The 21802-nt window shown below is 41.0% G+C and overlaps 4 protein-coding genes across 5 annotated transcripts; 2 read left to right on the top strand and 2 right to left on the bottom strand.

The window, feature by feature from the left end:
- The first annotated feature begins 1283 nt into the window (after positions 1 to 1283).
- On the top strand, positions 1284 to 7158 carry LOC110734058. The gene is made up of 5 exons (XM_021914122.1): positions 1284 to 1766; positions 3289 to 3578; positions 3686 to 3775; positions 6307 to 6656; positions 6739 to 7158. The coding sequence occupies exons 1-5, from the start codon at positions 1544 to 1546 to the stop codon at positions 7001 to 7003; spliced, it is 1218 nt and encodes a 405-aa protein (XP_021769814.1). The 5' UTR covers positions 1284 to 1543; the 3' UTR covers positions 7004 to 7158.
- On the bottom strand, positions 7148 to 9667 carry LOC110734057 (pentatricopeptide repeat-containing protein At1g08070, chloroplastic-like). Its single transcript, XM_021914121.1, has one exon. The coding sequence runs from the start codon at positions 9078 to 9080 to the stop codon at positions 7176 to 7178; it is 1905 nt and encodes a 634-aa protein (XP_021769813.1). The 5' UTR covers positions 9081 to 9667; the 3' UTR covers positions 7148 to 7175.
- A 1307-nt stretch (positions 9668 to 10974) lies between these two features.
- On the top strand, positions 10975 to 12715 carry LOC110734055 (rubisco accumulation factor 1.1, chloroplastic-like). Its single transcript, XM_021914118.1, has one exon. It carries the CDS (start codon positions 11134 to 11136, stop codon positions 12502 to 12504), a length of 1371 nt encoding a protein of 456 aa, XP_021769810.1. The 5' UTR covers positions 10975 to 11133; the 3' UTR covers positions 12505 to 12715.
- A 195-nt stretch (positions 12716 to 12910) lies between these two features.
- On the bottom strand, positions 12911 to 15076 carry LOC110734056 (peptidyl-prolyl cis-trans isomerase CYP19-3-like). 2 transcript variants are annotated; one of them, XM_021914120.1, is made up of 2 exons: positions 14828 to 15076; positions 12911 to 13752 (listed from the first exon to the last, which is right to left on the bottom strand). In XM_021914120.1, the coding sequence occupies exon 2, from the start codon at positions 13731 to 13733 to the stop codon at positions 13203 to 13205; it is 531 nt and encodes a 176-aa protein (XP_021769812.1). In that variant the 5' UTR covers positions 13734 to 13752; positions 14828 to 15076; the 3' UTR covers positions 12911 to 13202. The 2 variants fall into 2 exon arrangements, with proteins under 2 accessions (XP_021769812.1, XP_021769811.1); XM_021914119.1 differs by having other exon boundaries at positions 12911 to 13755; positions 14828 to 15075.
- Positions 15077 to 21802: the final 6726 nt, after the last annotated feature.

Genomic DNA, 21802 nt, shown 5'->3' with positions numbered 1-21802 from the left:
ACACATTCGCACAGCCACACGCATCTGCCTCGGCCATGCACCGTGCACCATGCACGTACATGCCTCGCCCAAGCACCGCGCACCACGCATGCGCCAGCGCTTAGCACTAGCTGTGCTTGGTGCGTGTGGTCCTGCCATGCGCTTAGCATTATGCTAGGGCTGCTACGGCATCAGGCCATCCTAGGGCACGCATGGTGCGCCTAGTGATGCTGCCTGGGCTGCGATGGTGCCCAACCATCCTAGGGCACGCATGGTGCGTCTAGTGATGCTGCCTGGGCTGCGATGGTGCCCAGCCATCCTAGGGCATGCATGGTGCGCCTAGTGATGCTGCTGGCTTGCGATGGGCTGCGATGGCGCCCAACATCATGCTAGGGCTGCGATAGCGCCTAGGCATGATGCCAGGGCTGTGTTGGCGCGCCTGGTGCTAGCGATAGCCAGCCATGGTGCCTAGCCATCACGCTAAGGCTGCGATAGCGCCTAGGCATGATGCTAGGGCTGCTATGGCGCGCCTAGTGCCTATGATGAGCTAGCCTAGCCTAGCTATGGCTACGCTCATATTTGTCGATTGTGATTTTGCGACGCTCGGTCTCGACGCCCTAGGCTCGATGTCCGACGTCTGTATTCGTAAAACTCTGTCGACTCATTAAATCCTTTCGGATTAATTCGTCGTCTCGGATCGGTGATTCGATTGGGTTCGACCCGAAGGGTTCAGTTAAGATTAAGCTGTAACATCAATTGCACATCGATATTACTGATCGGAAGCGGCCTCCACCTAGGCATTCCGATCACTTGACCTTACTGAAGAATTAGCTCTGTAATAATTCTGAACCCTCTACCGGAAGAATACACTTGTTGGAAGGACACCATTCCTTTCACCCTAAGGTTAACACACCACTTCCACTCAAAAGCACTTTTGGGTGGAAGGTTGGAGCCAAGTAATTTATGCCCAAAATAGAATATGTGTTTGAAGTATTTTTCAAGTGCGTAAAAGCAGAAAAATCATCCTTCAATTTATAATGATGGATGGAGGAAGATAGAAAATCAAAGAAGAATATTTTCATCAATGAGGGAATAAAATCAGAATAAACATAATGATTTAATCAACATAATCAACCTCTTAAATGGGGGGTTGCAAAGAATCAAATTAGAAATCAAGAAGAGGAATCCAAGAGAGAGTCGTTGGAGTCCAACGGGTTACCTCGCGCCCGATTGGGAAGCAACCAGTCGAAAACTGGGTTGCTCTCGTGCTCGGTCAGGCGAACAACCAGTCAAAAACTGGGCTGTTCTCGCGCCCGATCAGACGGCAAAACTCCAGAATTTGCAACTCTTCTCGCGCCTGATCAAACGGTGCGCGTCCGATCGGATGCCTATGTTTGACCTTTTGAATTCCCTTTCTTTATTTCAACATCAATTACTCATTCAATTTATTTTACACTCTATCTATCTTTAGTGCTGCAAAGCCTGCAATTCTGTAAATTCCATATACACAAGCAAGTTAGCAACTGCGCAACAGAGAGCGCGAGAAAACCTTCAACCTTCAACAATGGCGGGTGACTTATTTGGCGACTTACCACCTCCTTCATACCTCTCACCTCCTTCTCAAGAACAACAAGAACAACAACTTCATCTTCAACCTCACAAATCTGTCAAAATCAATGAAAATAATAAAACAACTAGTATTATTAAAGACCCAACTCCACTCCCTCCTCCTCCCCTCAAAAGCGCCTTCAAACGATCCAAGCCTCCAGAATCTACCCCAAATGAAGGTTATTTTGCCCCCTTTTTAATCAATTACTTTAATTTATCTATGTAATTGTGTATAGTTTTGATTTCATGTTTTAATTTATGCATTTTGATTGTTAATTGGAATGGTATTGATTGTTGGTTTATTTATTTGTGTATAAATTTTTGGTGATTACGAGTTATTGCTGACCTGAACTAAAGGGGTTGGTCATTTTAGGGTTTCTGAGTAGGGAAAGTTGGTTTTTTAGACTTGAATGATTCTAAGAAGAGAAAGCTGAAGATTAAATGGTTTTGGAGTTTTGGTGATTGGTTCGAATGATGTTAATTGCGGTTGATTCGCTGTTGGATTGAGTTTTGGTGATTAAGAGTCGTTTTCGACTTGAATTTATAGGTCTGTTACTTTAGTGGGTCTAGATAAGCTTAGCTGAACAATTTTCATCAAAAATAAGAAATGTTATTGATTATAATTTATTGGCTTTTGAATAAAGTTCGGTAATTTAGGGTTGTCGCAATCCATAGATTTGTTTACTAGAGTGTTTCTAGATAAGCAGTGCTGTATTGAAACAAGAAATGATATTGGTTATGGTTGATTTGCTTGGATTATTTCAGTGGTTAAGGGTCATTGTGGATTTGAATTCGTCTTGTTACTATAGTGGTTCTATATAAGCAGAGATGAACAAGGATTGGTATTTTTGTGGTTGATTCGGTTTTGGATAAAGTTTGGCAATCAAGGGTTGTTGCCAGGCTTAAATTCTTAGATCTGGTTTATACTATACTTTGTACAGTGTTTCTAGTTAAGGGTAGCTAGTTTGGGGAATGAAACAATTTTAATCAATAACAGTTCAAGGTATCATTTTATGATCTAAAAAATGGCACGTGGCTGATAAAAATCTTACGCTCTGGGTGAGTTTGAATTGTTATATCTATCTGTGCAACATTTTCATGGTAATGATTTTTCAAATTAGTTTACTAGATCGCTATTTTGTTATGGTTATTGCATAAGTGATGCCATTGATCCGTGACTCAGGAATGTCACTTGTTTATCTACACTGGTCAGAGTCTGATATTTGAAGCTGCAAAGTTTCGACTTACCTTTGTCTTTGACTTCAGGTATTAAGGAGTTTCCTGGTTTCACATAATTTTGACTCTTTCCTGTCGTAGGTGATAATAATTTTATCTAGATTTTTCCAATTTTTTCACAAGACATCTTGAGTCATTTGTGTTTCTAGAAAGCAATAAGTCAATGAAGATTCAATTTTGTCTGGTTTAGTTGCTGAAATTGCGAATATAGATTGATCTAGAGGAACCTACTGAAAATTGTTTTAGTATTGGGATGTCTCACGTGAGACAATATCATCAATTTTCAATTGCTGACTGCTATTTTCTTACAGCAACCTTCCAAATTCCATATGCATTTCATAGCATTTCGAGCTATGGAAAGACTTGAGAGAAATTTTGTTCTTATATGATCTTTTATGACTATATATGTCTAAGCATGGCACTAAAATGCTAGTAAGGTGCTGAATTATTTTTAATTCATTTCAGAGGTTGGATCTGGAAAGAAATTGAGGTTTAAAACCTCCACGGATGCTTCTATATCACAAATTGCTGAGGCCATGCAGAAGATAGCCTCCCACATCGGAAATTCTGCTAAGTTCAGTAAAGCTTCGAAGTTGGCTATACAGTTGATTCAGGCTGGAAGTGTCAAACCTGAAACTGCTGATCACTTCTTTTCCATACTGGAAGCAGCAATGTTTTCGCCTACTTCATGCAATAATGCTTCTGCACGATCAGATTATCATGCATTGTTCTCTGCGGCACAAGATGCAAAAGATGTAAGTTTTTCAATGATCTTTAATGCGTGGTTATCTCTGTTATTATGATTGTTGATTTCATATTTGATACATTTCTGTAGAGATGACTCTCCTTGTGTTGACTGCAGTGTCTGAATAAGAAGCAGAAGAATCAACTAACTGTATGGACCATCCGAGCCGTGGTGGCAAATGACTTGTATACTGATGACAGCTTTGTGGTAAGCATTTTGGAACTTTGCTTAAGATATCATTTACTAATTTTTTTTTTTTAAAAAGAAAGAAAGAAAGAAAGAAGAAAAGTAGAGATGATGATATATCTGTGAGTACTATCATAGATAGGTTATTCAGCATTAAAATATGAGTTTGTGATGTTATGACTTTGCAACCCATAGTTATTTTGTAGCTTAAAGGATGGCAGTATGGGTTAATGAATTATTATGATAAAGCTGCTAGTTTTTTGTAATTAAGTATTCTTTAGATCGAGTGATGATTAATGCTTTATCACCTGTGGAGGGGCTGATGCCTGTAGATCTAGTTAAGAAACAGTGTATAGAAATAAAGGATCCCTATTAGGGCTTATTTCTTTGGTATATTTCTGAAGAATATCTTACGATTTAGTTGTGGATTGTGTACAATATTGGTATGCATGCAATCTGCTGTGGAGATTTTGATGCATCTTTGAGGATGGGATAAAGTTGGTCTAAGAAGAGGAATTAGCCAAATGTTCTATGCTCAAAGTGATTTGTTTTCTACTCTAGGATGGATTGATGAATGAGTTTTTTGATGGCATGTGTTATTTATGTGAGATAGAAGCTTATGGTCAGAGTTGCCCCTTATATATTAGTTACCACTTTTGGTCCATAGTGATTTTCTAGCATGGCTGCTGGATAATAATTTATATTAGAATAAAGGTTTATTTGTGCCTATCAAATTATAAGTGACGACCTCATTGGGGCCTTGCGTTATGAATTTGTGTTGGTTTAAGTGTAGATCAGTACAATGATGAAAGAACAAAGAAGGGGATTACAAACTATTTTTCCCTTGTAAAAAATTGTGATTGAGGTGGCATAGAAATTTCAAAAATGTTTTTAGATGCAAGGTGTTATGGAAATTGGCAAAAATAATTTTTCTGAGTGTCTCTTCTTATAAACATTTTTACATGCTCTCATTTCCAAAATATTACTAGAACAGCAGGATTTACCCTTCAGTGTTTCTGTGATTTCTAGGATGTTCTGTGCCTCTGTGGCTAACTGGATGGTATTGTAGGCAGTTCAGAGTTGCCAAATGTAGAAGCTAGGGTATTTGAGATTTACGTTTGACAAATAGGATCAGAATGGGTTTTATGCTAAAAGGAGATACTTTATTTATTGCATTATTCCTGTCAACATGTCTTCTTCAGGGAATTAAATGGTTGCAGAAACATGGTGATGGAAATTACATCTTTGTGTACAGAAATCATTGACCTGATGAATACTATTAGCGTATGCATACTGGTGTGCTTATACACCACAGTGACTTCATGCTTGTGCTTGTAAATGGGTTTATTAGCTTACAACCTATACCTTCTGTTGGACCACTTCATTCTGTGGTATTCTAATATTCATATGCTTCTGCTCATCTATTCATTGATTGACATATCTTATAAAAGTTCTCTCTGCGGTTCATATTATAAATAACAGAAGATAAATTTCTAGAGTAGTTTTTGTAAATTTTATGGATGGCTCGGGTGTTGTGGGGGGTGCGGAGGGGGAACATGCAACTCTATTTACTTGCATGCAAATATATGTCTTTGACCTCACCTTATGAGCCCAACTGGCCATTATAACAATTTATACATTTTTATATATATATATATCTGGGACTAAAATATATATGAAGTTTAATACCAGAAATTAGATGAAAATTTAGATAAGCAGATTTTCAATCGTTGCAAACTTGATGAGGAAGGTATAAATGAGGAAGTTTTTTCAATCCTTTGGTTAAGCTACAACAAAAGCTCTGGTCAATTTTAAGTGTCTCAAAGAGATACATCCAACCACCAAACCCTACACATGTGTAACCTAAGTATCAATACACCAGCGTGTCACCTATTTTGAAAGGTCTACAATTAACTCTTTATATGGCAGTTTTGGGGCTGGGAGATGAAAAATACGTAAAAAAAAATTAATAATTTAGTTGCAGCTAGAGAGGGTTTAGTATTCCTTAAAATAATAACAAAGAATGGAGAAGTCAAGAACCAAGAAACAGATCATAAGTTTTCTACTGAAATCCATGTCTATTATAATTCATAAGAACACAATGCCAAAGGTAGTTATTCTATTTAAACTATATATTTCCTCTGATCTTAACCTCATGAAGCAGATGAGTATTCCTTTCCTGTCTCCAACTCTCCACCGGTAACTAACATGAGGTAATAGTAAAGAGCAAATTTTGTAGATTGGAGAGGTACATGAAAATGCATGGCTTAGGGAAGCAGTTACAGTTCTTCATCTATAGACCTCTTCACAGTTACTTTTCGTATGGCAAGTTGGCAGCCCCTTTTTTTTCTGTGAAGCTTTTAAGTTTTTAAGCTCTACCATTGCTGGTAGCTGTCTTGACTTTCTTACATTAGTTTCTATTCTGATTATAGTTTTTGGCATTCTGGCCAATGTGAAGCTTCATTGATGTAAATTGTTTTATAATGTACTTTCCTGAGCTTATAATGCGTGTGTGCTACCTAGGTTAACATTCTTGTTCGGGCTACATGCAGTTCTCAAAAGCTGCTGGTCGCGTCAAAGATTTGATATCCAATCTTCCTGTTGCAACCAAGGAAGATGATGCTGAGGAAGTTGCAGCACTTCAAGATGAGAAGGAAAGGGTAAGTAGAGAGGTTCAGTCAAGCCAGGATGTGATTCCCTCTGATCTTTCTAATGAGGTTACCACCAAAGAAGAGTTCGATCCTTTTGGGCTTGATGCTCTTATCTCAAGTAAACCGAAAAAAGAAGCAAAAAATAATAAAGGGAAGGAGGATGAAGAAGAGATGATGAGATTTCTGAGGTTACAAAGAGAAGCCATAATCAATTGTTTGGAGATAGCTGCAAAGCGCTATAAAATCCCATGGTTTGTTCTAGCGCCCCTTTGCTACAAGTTAATTACTTCATTCTCGTTTTTTGTGCTAACAACGATGGAATCTTATTTGTAGGTGTCAGACTGTCATTGACATACTGGTAAAACATGCCTATGACAATGTATCACGGTTCACCTCTCAACAAAGGGATGCTATAGGGAAACTTTGGACTTCAATACGAGAGCAACTTAATCGTCGAAAACAAGGGAAGTCAGTTTCCGGTAAGCTTGATGTGACTGCTTTTGAATCTCTTCAAGAGAAGTACTCAAATGAGAAGATCAGCATTCGTCGTGCTGTTGGGGGTACTGGGGACAGACGTTGTCAGCAGTGGCTTGGTTGATTGGCTTTATATTCCTTCGTTTGTACCAGCTAAATCTTGTACACTTATTTGAGCAAATGGCATTTAGAGAATGTCATTTTCAAGTGAAAGAGCTGTAAGCTTCAACTGTATATACTGTACTTCCTAGTTATATAACATTTCAGTATCTTTCCCTATTTCTTTTTGTAATGCATTACCAGTAGTCACCACAAGAACAAGATCCTTCTGAGAAATGGTGGAAGCGAATACGGTCCCTAACTATGATGGTCCTCTTATAGATCTTGGAGAGGAGTTTTGTAGCAGTATGGCAGTCGTCACAAACCCTTAGATTTTTTACAATCCGAATAGGAGTACTGGGAGCTGTGTTAATAAGGCCAAAAGCCATGGCAATCTTCTCACTGTGATACTTAAGTGACTTCTCTCTTTCTTTCTCTTCTATGTTAAGCAGTACTACAGAAGTATCTGGCTTGTAACCAGCTGCCTCCAGTTTGCAGAGCATCTCCCTGAGCATATCATCAATTTCTCCAAATTGTGCGTGTGCCTGAATTCCTGTTGTGAACTCATGCACTGCACCATTTACCTCGATACAACTGATTCCCGGTTCCTTTTTCATTCCTCTGTTTTTCATGGCTTTTCTCACACTCACTACATTCTTCCATCTCTTCTCTGTTGCATAGATATTGGAGATGAGAACATTATGACCGCAGCTTTCAGGATCGATTTCAAGCAGCTTCAAAGAGGCTAATTCCCCCAGGTCTGGGTCCTTATGAACCTTGCAAGCGGCGAGTAGAGCACCCCATACGACTACATTAGGTTTCATTGGCATGGTTTGTACAATATCATATGCTTCATGAAGCAAACCTGCTCTCCCTAAAAGGTCCACCATGCAACCATAGTGCTCAATCTTTGGTAACAAGCCATACTTATTCTTCATTTTCTCGAAAACCCTCTTTCCTTCTTTTACCAAACCTGCATGACTACAAGCACTAAGCAATCCGATGAATGTAATTTCATTTGGTTTGATCTGCAAATTTTCCATTTTAGTAAAGAGCTCTAAAGCTTTCTCACCGAAACCATGCATACCGAACCCCAATATCATACAGTTCCACATGCATATATCTCTATTTGTAGCTTCTTCAAACAGCCTGTAGGCTGTAGTTATATCACCACATTTGGCATACATATCAATAAGAGCAGTATTGAGTACTATGTCTCTATTTATCCTCTGCTTATCTATGTACGCGTGAATCCACTTTCCCAAGTCAAGTGCACCTGATTCTGCACAGAATGATACTAGGCTAACCATAGTTACCTGGTTAGGCTTTATACTGCTTTCTCTCATTAGAACAAGGAGATCAATCGCCTTTTCAATGCAATTACCTCGAGTATAAGCTGATATGAGGACTGTCCAAGTCATAATATCCCTTCTCTCCATTTTATCAAAAATCGTCCGTGCACTACTGATTTCACAACATTTACCATACATATCTAACAGAGAAGTAGCCAGAGGTAAAGTCATGACAAAACCATTTCTGATAACATAACCATGCAGCTGCTTTCCTAAGTCCAAAGCCTCATCTGTTCCACATTCTGCAATCAAACTCACCAGAGTGACTTCATTTGGTAAAATCCCATCTTCTATCATCTGCCCAAAAAGTCTTACACCCTCCTCTACAGCATTGCAACGAATGTAGCCTGCAACCATTGCTGTATAAGCGTAGACATTCTTTTCGTTTAGTCTATCAAACAGGGAGCGCGCAACAGCTACACTCCCACTCTTAGCATGCATCTCTATCAGAGTAGTAGTCAAATTAGCTCCTAAATGATTCATGTTGCTATTCTTGATCACATAAGCAAACATGGGCTTTGTCAACTCCTTGTTCCCAACATCTGCCAGAAGCTTTAGAATACTAATCATCGTACTTTCACTCGGCTTCACTAACTTATACTGCATTTCTCTGATCATTCTCAGAGCTTCATCAAACACCCTGTGCTTAACATATCCCCTAATCATTGTATTCCAAGAAACAACATCTCTTTTCATCAGTTTTTCGAACACGAGCCGTGCAGAACTCAGAAACCCACATTCACAGTACATTTGAATCAAAGTATTCCCCACAAAAACATCAAAATCTAACCCATTTTTTAGAGCAAACCCATGAATCTCTCTACCAGGAAAAACACAACCAACCTGTGCACAAGATTTTAGAAGAGAAGCAACTAAAAAAACTGTCAATTTCAATGTTCATTTCTCTCATTTGGGCATATATATTTAGTGCATATTTTGGTTGATTATTCTTATTATAAGATGTTATGAGGAAATTATATCGAGCAGCCGAGGTTGAATATAATGGAATTGTAGGATGAATTTCATGAGAATAATTGAAGTGGGTTTTTAGAAAGTGAGCATGGATTCGCTTAGTTTCATCAATGGTGAATTGATTATGATTTGGTTGTTGAATTTTGAGTTTGAATGTGGGAAGATTTTGGTGTTGGTGTATTTGGATTGTCAAAGGAGGGAAGCAAGTTGTTGTTGCCATAATTTGGCGGATAGATGTGGTAAGGTGCCCGTATTTTTTGAGTGTTGTAGCCACACATTACATTGTCACATCCACATATTACATAATCTTTTGAATTGTAAAAAGGAATATAATATCTTGTGTACTACTTGCAAATATCTAGATGACAAAATTGACCCAATCTATTAATATACTCTCCATGTGAATGTCAATTTGGTATTAAGAATATATTAGATATAAAAAGTTAGTATATTGTGATTATTTTACATTTGTTTATTAGTAGAGTGTATTTTGAATAATCTTATTATACGCTCGAGTGTATTTAGATATTAGTATATTAAATAGCTTTTTATATTTCAAAATAAAAAAATATCCTCGAATACACTTTATATTTTGTGCAACTAGGTAACTTGTTTATAGATTTTTCATCAATTTGAAATGTTTGGTATCTATTAATATACTCTCCATGTAATTTCAAGAATTTTTTAAGTTCAAACTAACCTATAAGATTTTTCATCAATTTGAGATGTTTGGTATCTATGAATATACTCTCCATGTAATTTCAAGAATTTTTTAAGTTCAAACTAATCTATAAGCTTTTTCATCAATTTGAGATGTTTGGTATCTATGAATATACTCTCCATGTAATTTCAAGAATTTTTTTCATTTTAAATTAACCCAACATGTGTTGTATCTAACTTCTTTTGACTCAGTTCAGAAAAAAAAAACCTTAGAATAGTTATAGACAAAATCTAATAAATTTCGAAGAATTTTGTTGATTTTAGTTTCGTAAATTCAAATAAGTACATTTAAACTTAAATAAATCCAACAAGTCATATACGTTTAAATAAAACATTATCCTTTTAGTCTTGATTATGTCTTAATAAATACTCCCTTTATTTGACTCTTCTTGTTCTCTAAGACCCATCTTAAAATGTAAAAATCTCCATACTGTTTATGCAAAAATTACAGAATTATCAATATAAATATGATATTATAAAAATGGACATTGAAATGAACTAATATGACCCCACATGACTATATAATTATATAATTTGTGCTTAAAGTTCAAAAAATTTAATTTCACAAAAATGTAATAGGGCAAACAATTAGGGGCGGAACTATAGAGGAAGTATTAATTTCAATTTAACTTGATTCATAATCAAATCTTTGATAATAACCATATATGGCATATTTATTTTGAAACAATTAAGTTTAGCTCAAAGTAATATTAGTCCGTATCAAAATCAAGGATGCTACTCGGCTACTCCAATCAAATAATACTCCCTGTGTAACTCATATTTTGTTTTTTAAAGTTTTGATTGAATGAAATTGATGAGATAGAAAAGTGATGGGACATAAAGTAACAATGTGAGACAGTAAAAGTAAAATTGTGAACCCCATAGCCATATATAATATGAAACAATTTTTCATAAAAAGTGAAGTAACCAAATAATAACAAAGGGAGTTGCCCCATCCTATGAATATTCATAATAAAGATATAAAATCATTATATTATACTCTATAATGGATATACCATGAAAATCCCAAAACTTGTTATTTCTCCTCAAAAGCACAAGATAAGGTGATAAATCAATCACTCAATCTCCCTCCAACTCCCACACTCACACTATGACCATGCTATCTCTCTCCTCCTCCCACCCCCTTTCTTCCTCCACCACCCTCTTCTCCACCACCACCAAACACCTTCTCCCACCACCGTCTGCCACCTCTCTTCGCCTCGCCAGCAAACCAATCACATCCTCCTACTCTCCCCCTCCTCTTGTCCCCAACCTCATCATCCCCAAATCCTCCTCTTCCTCTCCTCAACCCCAAAACCTCTACCAACCCTTTCGCCCTCCTCCCAACCCCCTCCCCCAAAAATACAAGAACCTCGACACCGCCTCTATCATCGAGGTTCTTGCTAACCGTCTTGGTTTGTGGTACGAGTATGCTCCCCTTATTTCAACCCTGTTTCGAGACGGCTTTACTCCACCTTCCATTGAAGAGCTTACTGGAATCACTGGTGTTGAGCAGAATCTTCTCGTTGTTGCTGCACAGGTGAGGGAATCCATTGCTGAGTCCCCCCTTATTGAGCCTGAAACTCTGGCTTTCTTTGAAAATGGTGGGGCTGAGCTTTTGTATGAAATTCGGATGTTGAATACGTCGCAAAGAGCTGCTACTGCCAATTATGTTGTCAGGAATAGATATGATGGGGAAAGAGCGCGGGAAATTGCGAGGAGTATTAAGGATTTTCCGGCGAGAAAAGATGAGCCGGGTTTTGGTTGTTTTGATTATAATTGTCCTGGGGATTGTTGGGCGTTTTGGCATTATCGGCTCTCAAGGGAGTTCATGAATCCGTCGGAGAGGAGGAGCTCGGCTTTGGCGACGGCGTTGGAGGTTGCCGAGACGGATAGGGCGAAGGAGACTGTGAGGGAGGAGATTGAGGGGAAGAAGGAAGGAAAAGTGGATGAGATTGTGAAGGCGGCGATTAAGGTGCCGGTGGTGAGGTTGAAGATGGGAGAGGTGGCGGAGGCGACCACTGTGGTGGTCTTGCCGGTTTCGCAGGCGGTTGAGGGGGAGAATGGGGTTGGGAGGGTGCCTAGGGAGTGTAAGAGTGAAGGGGAGTTTGGTGTTGTGGTTGCGGATGAGGGGTGGGATAGGTGGGTGGTGCTCCCGAGGTGGATTCCGTTGGCGGGGATTGGGACCGGAGGGGTGGCGGTGGCGTTTAGTAATGCTAAAGTGTTGCCATGGAGGGTGAATCGGTGGTATGTGGATGAGCCGGTTTTGGTGGTGATTGATAGGAAGAGGAGGGAGGTAGAGGTTGATGATGGGTTTTACTTGGTTGCTAGGAAGGGTGGTGATGATGGAGGGTTGAAGGTGGAGAAAGGTTCGATTTTGAAGGAAATGGGGGTGACCGAGAGCTTAGGGACGGTTGTGATTGTGGTTAGGCCGCCTAAAGATGATGTTGATGATCAGTTGAGTGATGAAGATTGGGATTGATTGTTTAGTTTAGGAGGTTCTTGTGGTGAGTCTTTTTGGGTTAGATTCATGTAGATGGAAAAGAGACCAAATATCATTGTAGTTGTATGATGACTATTGCTCTAGTATAGAGCTTTTAATTTTGTTTTCTTTGTTTTGAAATGGATACATATTATTCAATCTTTTACATCGAAATGTAATTTGAAGTGTTCTTTTGCAAATTGATTGTCTATTTGAGTAACTAGCAGGGAAAGAATAAAGACCAAACTTTTCATGTCTTTTCATTATTGCCAATGCATCAACTACTAGTGATCAAGCAAAACATTCTAGCAATCTTGAATTCAAGCAACTCTGTTTGAATGCCAGATTCAGAAACTGTGAAATTGAGCTGATCTAATGGCATAGCACTATGCGCGACAAGCACATAGAAAAACAGACCAAAGATCTCCTATTCCCATTGCATCAAATACTCAGGAAACGAGAAATTAAAACTTGAAACAAATGGAACATGGCAATTACCAATATCTAACCCAACGCCTGAAATAAGGCCATTAAAAGCTAGCACTCTAATGGAAGTACATGTATTTATCCAGCACCAAATTTCTTGTTTCTTGGACGACCTATTATAAGATACATGAAGACTAATCAGGATTCAAACATCACTACTCAGAATAATGCGAAGGGCACTTACTTTCTAAAGCAGTTTTGATGCTTTCTAATCAATTATCAGGTAGCTGTCCACAGTCTTCTATGACCACCGGACATTTAGTTTTTCCATTGTCACTGCCCTGTTTCTCCATATCAGTAACCACATTATAACCTTCGACAACTTTACCAAATACCACGTGCTTTCCATCTAGCCATGATGCCTTTGCAGTGCAAATAAAGAACTGCGAGCCATTACTATTTGGTCCAGCATTTGCCATAGAGAGAATACCGGGTCCTGTATGCTTCAACTTGAAGTTCTCATCCGCAAACTTCAAACCATAAATTGATTCTCCTCCAGTTCCATTTCCCCGGGTGAAATCCCCACCCTGGCACATAAAATCTGGGATGATTCGGTGAAATGCCGAGCCCTTATAATGGAGTGGCTTCCCAGCTTTTCCAATTCCTTTCTCCCCAGTGCACAGAGCACGGAAGTTGTCAGCCGTTTTGGGGGTAACATCAGCAAAGAGCTCCATAACAACTCGACCAGCCTTCCTAGTCCCAATCAGAATGTCAAAAAAAACCTTGGGATTCGGCTTTGCCATCTTGCTCTTCAAAGTCTTGCTACTGAATCCAAATCAAGAACCTCAAGAATTAAACAAAGCCAATTACATAAAAAGAAAGCAAAAGTAAAATTACATACCAATGACATCTGACCAATATATACAGATACAAATAAACCAAAGTAGCAACACTCATCAACTAATGACAGAGATAAGCAACCTTCAACTCATTGTGCTTTACTTAAAATAAATCAATACGAAACCACCAGGAACAAATGACAAACCTGATAATCAAGCAATGCAGAGATAAGAACCGTCAACTAAATGTGATTTACGGATATAAATCAATACGAAATCACTGACAGCAAATGACAAACGCGATAATCAAGCAATGCAGAGATGAGCAAATTTAAACTAGCTGTGATTCACAGAAGATAAATCAATACGAAACCGCCAAAATCAAAAGACAAAAGCGATAATCTAGCAAAGTGGCATCACTGATTTCTAAATGAAGTTCATTGCTCAACCAAACAAACGCAACAACTATAAAATTCTCCTAAAACACCCAACCGAGTTCGCGTTCTTCATATGCAAATGTCGGAAATCGATTGCTTACACAATATTGGGTTGAATATAGAGGACAAATCCTTCCAGCCCCAATACACTTAAACCAAATTATCAACACAAAAATGTAGTAAATTTCATTTCAATTAAAACAAAACTTTACACAATGAGTACATTTACTCATTTATACACTAATTATTTGCTTAAGTTCTTCGAATTAGAAATCAATGTTCGTCACCCAGAAAAAAAGATCCCCAATAAATATAGAGATAATATAAGCTGATTGACGACATTTTAGATATTGCACAGCTTTTGAGCTCAACAGGTTACTGAAATTAATTAACCGGCAAGCCTTCGATAAGTGCTTCTTTCTCAAACAAAATCAAACAATTACAAATCCAATCAAAAATGAAAAAAACCCTAGTTATAAATGGATTTATGAATTCTTGTGAAACAGAAATTAGAGGGTAGAATTGGAGTAAAAAAACAAAAATGCTAGTAGATAGATTGAATATGAAGAAGCAAATAAACATGAATATAAAAGAAGAGAGAGAAAATAGTGTGAAAAGTACCTGTTAGTGTTGAGTGTAGAGTGCCTGGCGTTTGACGGTGATGCAGAGAGGTTTAGGGTTTTAGAAGATGAAATTAATTTTTTTTCTATCTGTCTTTTGAGGCTAAATTTTTTATTTTATTTTTGGTCTGGTGACTCTATTTTTTTGCATTTTTTATATGGTGGAAAATTTAAATACTTTTTAAGAAATTAATTAGCGGTGAAACAAATACAATTTTAAACTGAATCAAACAGCAAATCTAATCCTATTCCAAAAAAAATAAAAAAAAATCAAATCTAATCAAATTAGTAATGCGGTTTTTTTTTTTTTTTTTTTTTTTTTTTTTTTTTTTTTTTTTTTAATTTGGTTTGGTTCTGTTTAGGGAAATTTTCCCCGCCACGTGGCCCAATTAGCGCCTGCCACGTGTCAGCCACGTGGACCAATCAGGATTTGCCACGTGCCATATTCCAGTAGGTCCAACATGGACCAACCACGCCACTCCACGTGGTGCACAGATTGCTAACCTGGAAAACGACCAACAAGGCCCGAATCCCGAGGCAAGCCCAATCAGTCCTAGGTTTTGCCAGAAAACCTAGTATTGGGCACATACTTCGAGGCTATAAATATAGTTATTAGCTTCCATTTAACACAAGAATCAACTCACCAAGAGAAGCCTAAACACACGTGCATACTAATTGCTAGACCGGACTTAACATTAATTGCACACATCGATCATTCCTCCCCTTAGAGGAACCAGATCACTTTTACTTTCCGCACCTTTTACTCCTTAAACACTTTCTAACTTGATCGTCGGAGGTGAAGCTCCCACCAACCGGAGTTTCCGTTGTTTTGCAGGTACAGGCGCACGGATCCAGTCCCGGAATTGTAACTCTCCTGCAGGACATAAAAAAAACCCCGAAACATTTTGGCGCCGTCTGTGAGGAGAGTACTTTCGAGATGGAATCACAGTCTGTACCGATTCTAAGTGAGAAGCGTCCTATGGACAGTCCCCAGGTCTACACGGACCAGGATATTAACAATGAAACTGAGGTCGAGACTCGCACGGCCCTTGACGGGTCTCTTAGAGCTCGACGCACTCGTCCCACTGAAAGGAGGGAATAGGAGGACTGCCCGGCTGGATATAGTAAACCAGCCGGCCCGTCGCTTGATCATCAACAGGCGGCCGAGGGATATGCACCCATCACCAGAAACAAACTTATGACCTTCATGAATAGTTTCAAGGGGGAGATCCAGGAGCTTATCAACAAAAGGGCGACTGTTCCACCAAAGGAACAGTCGGCCAGAAGACCCTCCCAGTTTGGGAGGAAGAAGCTTGTAAAGAATCGGGAGGCGAATCCTTACCCTAGACCTAGGGAGAGGGAGGCGCCAATGATCGACCTAACTAAGTACTGTTTCCCTTCACCAGGGAAGAGGAAGCCCATCTGTCATGTTCAGCCGGATGGGTCCAAGAAAACATACTCCGATGCTCGAATACTGCTCGAGCAGAAGAAGAACGATCGACTGTCAAAGTTGGCCTCTACGTCTGATTTTCAAGACAGTCTCCACAATACCTCCCTGAGGTATTCAAAATCAAACTATGAGAGTCAGACGGGCGGTGCATCCTCTCGTTCTAGTTCCCAAAAACATCATGCGGCTCCGTATGTGCCTCCTCGGCCATACGTTCCACAATCTCAATATTTCATGCAGCTTACTCCCTTTGGAGGACAGGAGGCAAGGAATGTCCAACCTTTGGACTAGCAGCTTCGGCTGCTCAAGCTGGGAGAACAACCATCTGCCTTCTCCAAAGAAATAATAGAGGTCGCCCAGCCGGCCAAAGTAAAAAATGTGTTGGTAAGGGCCTATGATGGCACTGCCAACCTTGAAGACCATTTGATGGCGTACACCAACCTTATGTACCTCCAAGGGTTGGATGACGCCACATGGTGTAAGTGTTTCCCGGCCACATTGAAGGGCATCGCCCAGAAATGGTTCGGCAACTTGCCGACCGGGTGTATAAATAATTTCAAGACCCTCGCCTACTTGTTCACATCAATTTTTTCAATGAACATTCCTGCTAAAAAGACCACCCTTGACTTGGGGGCCATACAGCAAGGAGAGAAGGAGGGACTGCGCTCCTACATCAAGAGGTTCAATCTGATGAGAATTCAAATACAAGGACTACCTGATGAAGTAGCTTATATAGACTTTTTCAAAGGTTTGAAGGACGGGTTGAACTTCAAATTCGACCTCGTCAGGAAAAGGGTGACTACCTTACAAGAAGCAATGATGGAGGCGGAAGCTTACATTCAGGCGACCGAACTCTGTAATGTTGGAAATAAGTCGGACCACAAGAAGTCCGACAAAAGAGAGAGCCGACCAAAGCAGTCGGCCAATAAAGAAGAGAAAAAGAGAAAAGAAGTCTGGGCGACTGACTCCTCTGAACAGCCGTCCCAGAAGAAGAAGAAGGAATTCAAACCATACTCCCCCAAGTATGAGTTTAACAAGGATAGTTATGCCATCCTCACGGAAATCAAGGACCGGATCTCAATTGAGAAGTCGTCTGCCATGAAGAGTTCCGTCAACAATCGGAACAAAAATAAACATTGCCATTACCATGAGGACATTGGTCATGACACCAATGAGTGCATCAGCCTCAAGCGCCTCTTGGACCGCCTGGCAGACAAAGGGGACCTCAACTCTTATGTCAAGAAATCAAAGGGTACTCAATACCCCAAACAGAAACAGGCGGACAAGAAAAGGGCAACGCCTGCTGAGAGCTCGGACACTAACGAAGCGCTAGTTTATACTATAGCAGGCGGCTTTGCAGGAGGAGGCCCTACTATCCGAGGCAACAAGGACAACATCAGGCGTTTAGATGTTAACTCCATCAACCAGGGACGGACCTCCAAAAGTTCATTTCCAAAGGTTGTTATTACTGAGGAAGACTTGGGAGGAATCAAAGGGCCGCATGACGACCTTATAGTAATTGAATGCAAGGTGGCCAACTAGAGAGTTGGTCGGATTCTAATTGATACTAGGAGTTCATCTGATTTCATCAGTAATAAGTGCTTGGCAAAGCTCAAGTACAAGTCTGACAGTATACACCCGGTCTCCCATCCCTTAGTAGGATTTGGAGGAGGGTCGTACACCTAGTGGGACGGGTGGATCTGCCTATTCGCCTGGGTGACAAAGGGGAGGGCCGTCACATGGTGGTCCAGTTCTTGGTGGTCGACGAACTGTCGGCCTACAGCATGATCTTGGGACGACCCACCCTGAATAATTCCAAAGATGTCTTCATTCCCTCTCTTATGCTTCTAAAGTTTAAGAGAGATGATGGAACAGTCGGCTCCCTAACGGGAGACCAGAAGATGGCCAGGGAGTGTTATCTCTCTGACATCAAACCTATTGTGGTGGAAGTCGGGCCCAGTGGAGAGACTAAGGACCTTGAGCAAATCAAGGGAGCCGCGCTTGCCCCAACAGCAGCTGGCAAGAAAAGAAAGGCCACCCATCTGGAGGCCGAAAGGAAAGAGAAACAATAGCAATCACTAGCCGAGGAGCGGTCAGATGAGTTCCGCCCTCAGCCAGCTGGTGAACATGTTGACGTTGTCCTGGACGACTCTCGCCCTAAGCGAATTGTTAAGGTCAGGACGGTTGCTTTTGCTGAACTTGGTGCTGAACTACACCAACTGTTAAGGGAATTCAAATATGTATTTGCATTTGAAGTTCACGAGATGCCAGGCATAAGCTCGGACCTGGCCGTACATAAGCTCGCTGTGGATCCCAAGAAGAAGCCGATCAGGCAAAAGAAGAGGAACCAGGGCGAAGAGAGAAGCCAGGCGGCAGCCGCTGAGGTTAAGAAATTGCTGGACGTAGGATTCATTCGACAGTGTTACTTCCCAGACTGGGTAGCGAATGTAGTACTTGTAAAAAAGTCGAATGGGACCTGGCGCATGTGTGTAGATTACACAGACTTGAACAAGGCATGTCCCAAGGATAGTTACCCACTCCTAAGAATCGATAATCTGGTTGACTTTACAGCCGGCCATGCCTTAATGAGCTTTATGGACGCCTACTCAGGCTTCCATCAGATACCCTATGGAAGAGAGATTAAGAGAAGACGACCTTCGTCACAGATCAAGGGTTGTTTTGCTATACTATCATGCCGTTCGGACTAAAGAATGCGCCTGCAACCTTCCAAAGAATGATAAATACGGTCTTCTTCAACCAGATTGGAAGGAATGTGGAGGCGTACATAGATGATATGATTGTTAAATCTAAGCTCCGGACGGACCACCTAGCTGACCTTCGAGAAACATTCACCACACTCAGGCGGCACTAGGTCATGCTCAATCCCAAGAAATGTGTTTTTGGTGTTGAGTCTGGGAAGTTCCTCGGATTTCTAATTAATCAAAGGGGGATAGAGGCTAACCCCGAGAAGGTGAAGGCGGTCATAGACATGCAGTTGCCCCGCACTGTCCGAGAAGTTCATCAAAAGCTCACGGGTTGCCTGCCGGCATTGGGGAGATTCCTCAGCTGGTCGGGCGACAAGTGCCTCTACTTTTTCCAAGTTATCAAGAAAAAGACCATGTTTGAATGGGGGCCGGATGCAGAGGCGACTTTCTAGAAATTGAAACAACACTTTCACTCCTTGCCATGGCTGGTCAGCCCTCTGCCCAAGGAAGTGCTATACGTGTATTTAGCGGTCTCTGACCATGCTCTTAGCACCGTTCTCCTTGCTAAGAGGGATGATTGTTAGCTCTCGGTCTACTTCATCAGTCATGTCCTGAAGAACGTTGAATTACGGTATCCTATGGTTGAGAAGTTTGGCCTTCCCCTCTTCATGGCAGTTAAAAAACTGAAACCTTATTTTCTGGCACATCTGGTTGTAGTCTACACCGACCAGCCAATCAAGCGGCCACTGACAACCATGGAGTATTCTGGCCGAATGATCAAATGGGCCATCGAGATCCAAAGTCTAGAGAACACTTTTGAGCCAAGGAAAGCAGTGAAGGGGCAAGCATTCGCTGACTTCATAGTAGAGTTAACCAGGCCGATTGATCCTGAGAACTTTGAGCAAGTTTGGAAGGTCTATGTGGACGGGAGCTCTACAATGAACGGTTGTGGTGCAGGCGTCATATGTCAGTGTCCTGAAGGGGACAGGTACGAGTATGCACTACGGTTTAAGTTCCAAGCCTCAAACAATGATGAGGAGGAATATGAAGCCCTATTGGCTGGCATTCGCATGTGCAAGGCGGTAGGGGCAAGGAAGATAGGCGCCTGTTCTGACTCACAACTGATCGTAAGCTAAATACCATGGTGACTATGAAGCCACACATCCGGCTATGATCAAATACCTACAGGTGGTAAAGCAGGAGGCCGGGACACTTGAAGAGTTTCACCTAAATCAAGTGCCTAGGTCTGAGAATAACCAGGCGGACACCCTCTCTAAACTTGCATCATCAGCTTCCTGTGACACACCAAGGACGGTTTTCTGGGAAGTAATGGATAAACGAAGCATCGAGGAGGACCCTATTGGGATCCTAGACAGAAGCTCCACTTGGATGGATGATATCCGGGCATACCTAACAGACGGCACCCTGTCGGCTATTTACTCAGAGGCGGTCCTACTGAAAAAACGGGCGTCCAACTTTGAAATGCATAAAGGAGAACTCTTCAAAAAGGGCTATCTCTAACCTCTCTTCAAATGTGTCACCCTGGAGAAGGGGCGAGAGATCTTAAAAGACCTGCACTCGGGATATTGTGCCTCCCATGTAGGCGGTAGGTCCCTAGCTCGTAGAACCAGGCGGAAGGGCTATTTCTGGCCGACCTTTTAAGCAGATGCTATGGAGATGGTAAAAAAGTGCGACAAGTGTCAGAGGTTTGGCAAGCTAATCCATCGTCCGGCCACTGATCTGACGGCCATACATAGCCCCTTACCATTTGCCAAGTGGGGTATGGACGTCTTGGGTCCGTATACACCTACAACAGGCGGACGGAGATATATCCTGGTAGCGGTCGACTACTTTACCAAATGGGTAGAGGCCGAAGCTGTCAAAGGTATTAAGACCAAGGACATTATCTCATTCATTTGGAGGAACGTCATTACACGATTAGGGGTGCCTATGTCTATGGACTTTGATAATGGTCCTTAGTTTGAGACGCCTGTTCTCAAGAATTGGTTGGGGGATCAAGGAATTTCATACAACTTTGCATCAGTTGGCCGACCCCAAGCAAACGGCCAGGTAGAAGCGTTCAACAAGATTATCTCTGACGGTATCAAGAAAAAGATTGAAAAAGCAGGCGGCCTATGGGTAGACGAACTAACACATATTCTCTAGGCCATAAGGACGACTGAAAAAAGGGCGACTGGGGAAACCCCATTCCTCTTGACCAATGGGGCAGAAGCTGTTCTACCCATTGAGCATTATGAGCCGACTCTTCGTGTTTGCTGTATGACAAGGCGGCCAATTGGGAATCCATGTGCCTAGCATTGGACTCACTCCTCGAGCGTAGGGGCAACGCAGCCCTAAGCCATGAGATCTACCGTCTGAGAATGACCAGAACTTATAATAAGAGGGTACACAGGCGTCCACTGAAAGTATGGGACTTTGTACTACGGAAAATGGAAGCAGTCGGTAGGGCTAATGAGTTGGGAAAGCTAACCCCCAACTGGGAAGGATCCTATCGCCTAGAAACACCAGACGGTCGGCTCCTACCTAGAACATGGAATGTAGACAATTAAAAAAGTATTACTTCTGAATAATGTAATTGTACAAGGGTTATTAATAAAACTTGCAATTATTTTCAGTACTTCGTAGTCATCAGAGGGGCATGCCGCCTGTACATTTGCGGTCGGCTTTTCTCTAATGTGTATTCTACTTTCATTAGAGGGCATGCCGCCTGAGCCCAAAACAGACGGCTACTCTCCTATACTTTAAGTCTAAGGTAACTTAGCACCTACGTTCACCATGAACTAAACGAGGCCTATAGCCGGAT

Source organism: Chenopodium quinoa, unplaced genomic scaffold (genome assembly GCF_001683475.1).
Source record: "Chenopodium quinoa cultivar QQ74 unplaced genomic scaffold, ASM168347v1, whole genome shotgun sequence".
Taxonomy (NCBI): domain Eukaryota; kingdom Viridiplantae; phylum Streptophyta; class Magnoliopsida; order Caryophyllales; family Amaranthaceae; genus Chenopodium; species Chenopodium quinoa.
Note: the sequence above shows the minus strand (reverse complement) of the source record. Positions and strands in the feature narration are given on the sequence as shown.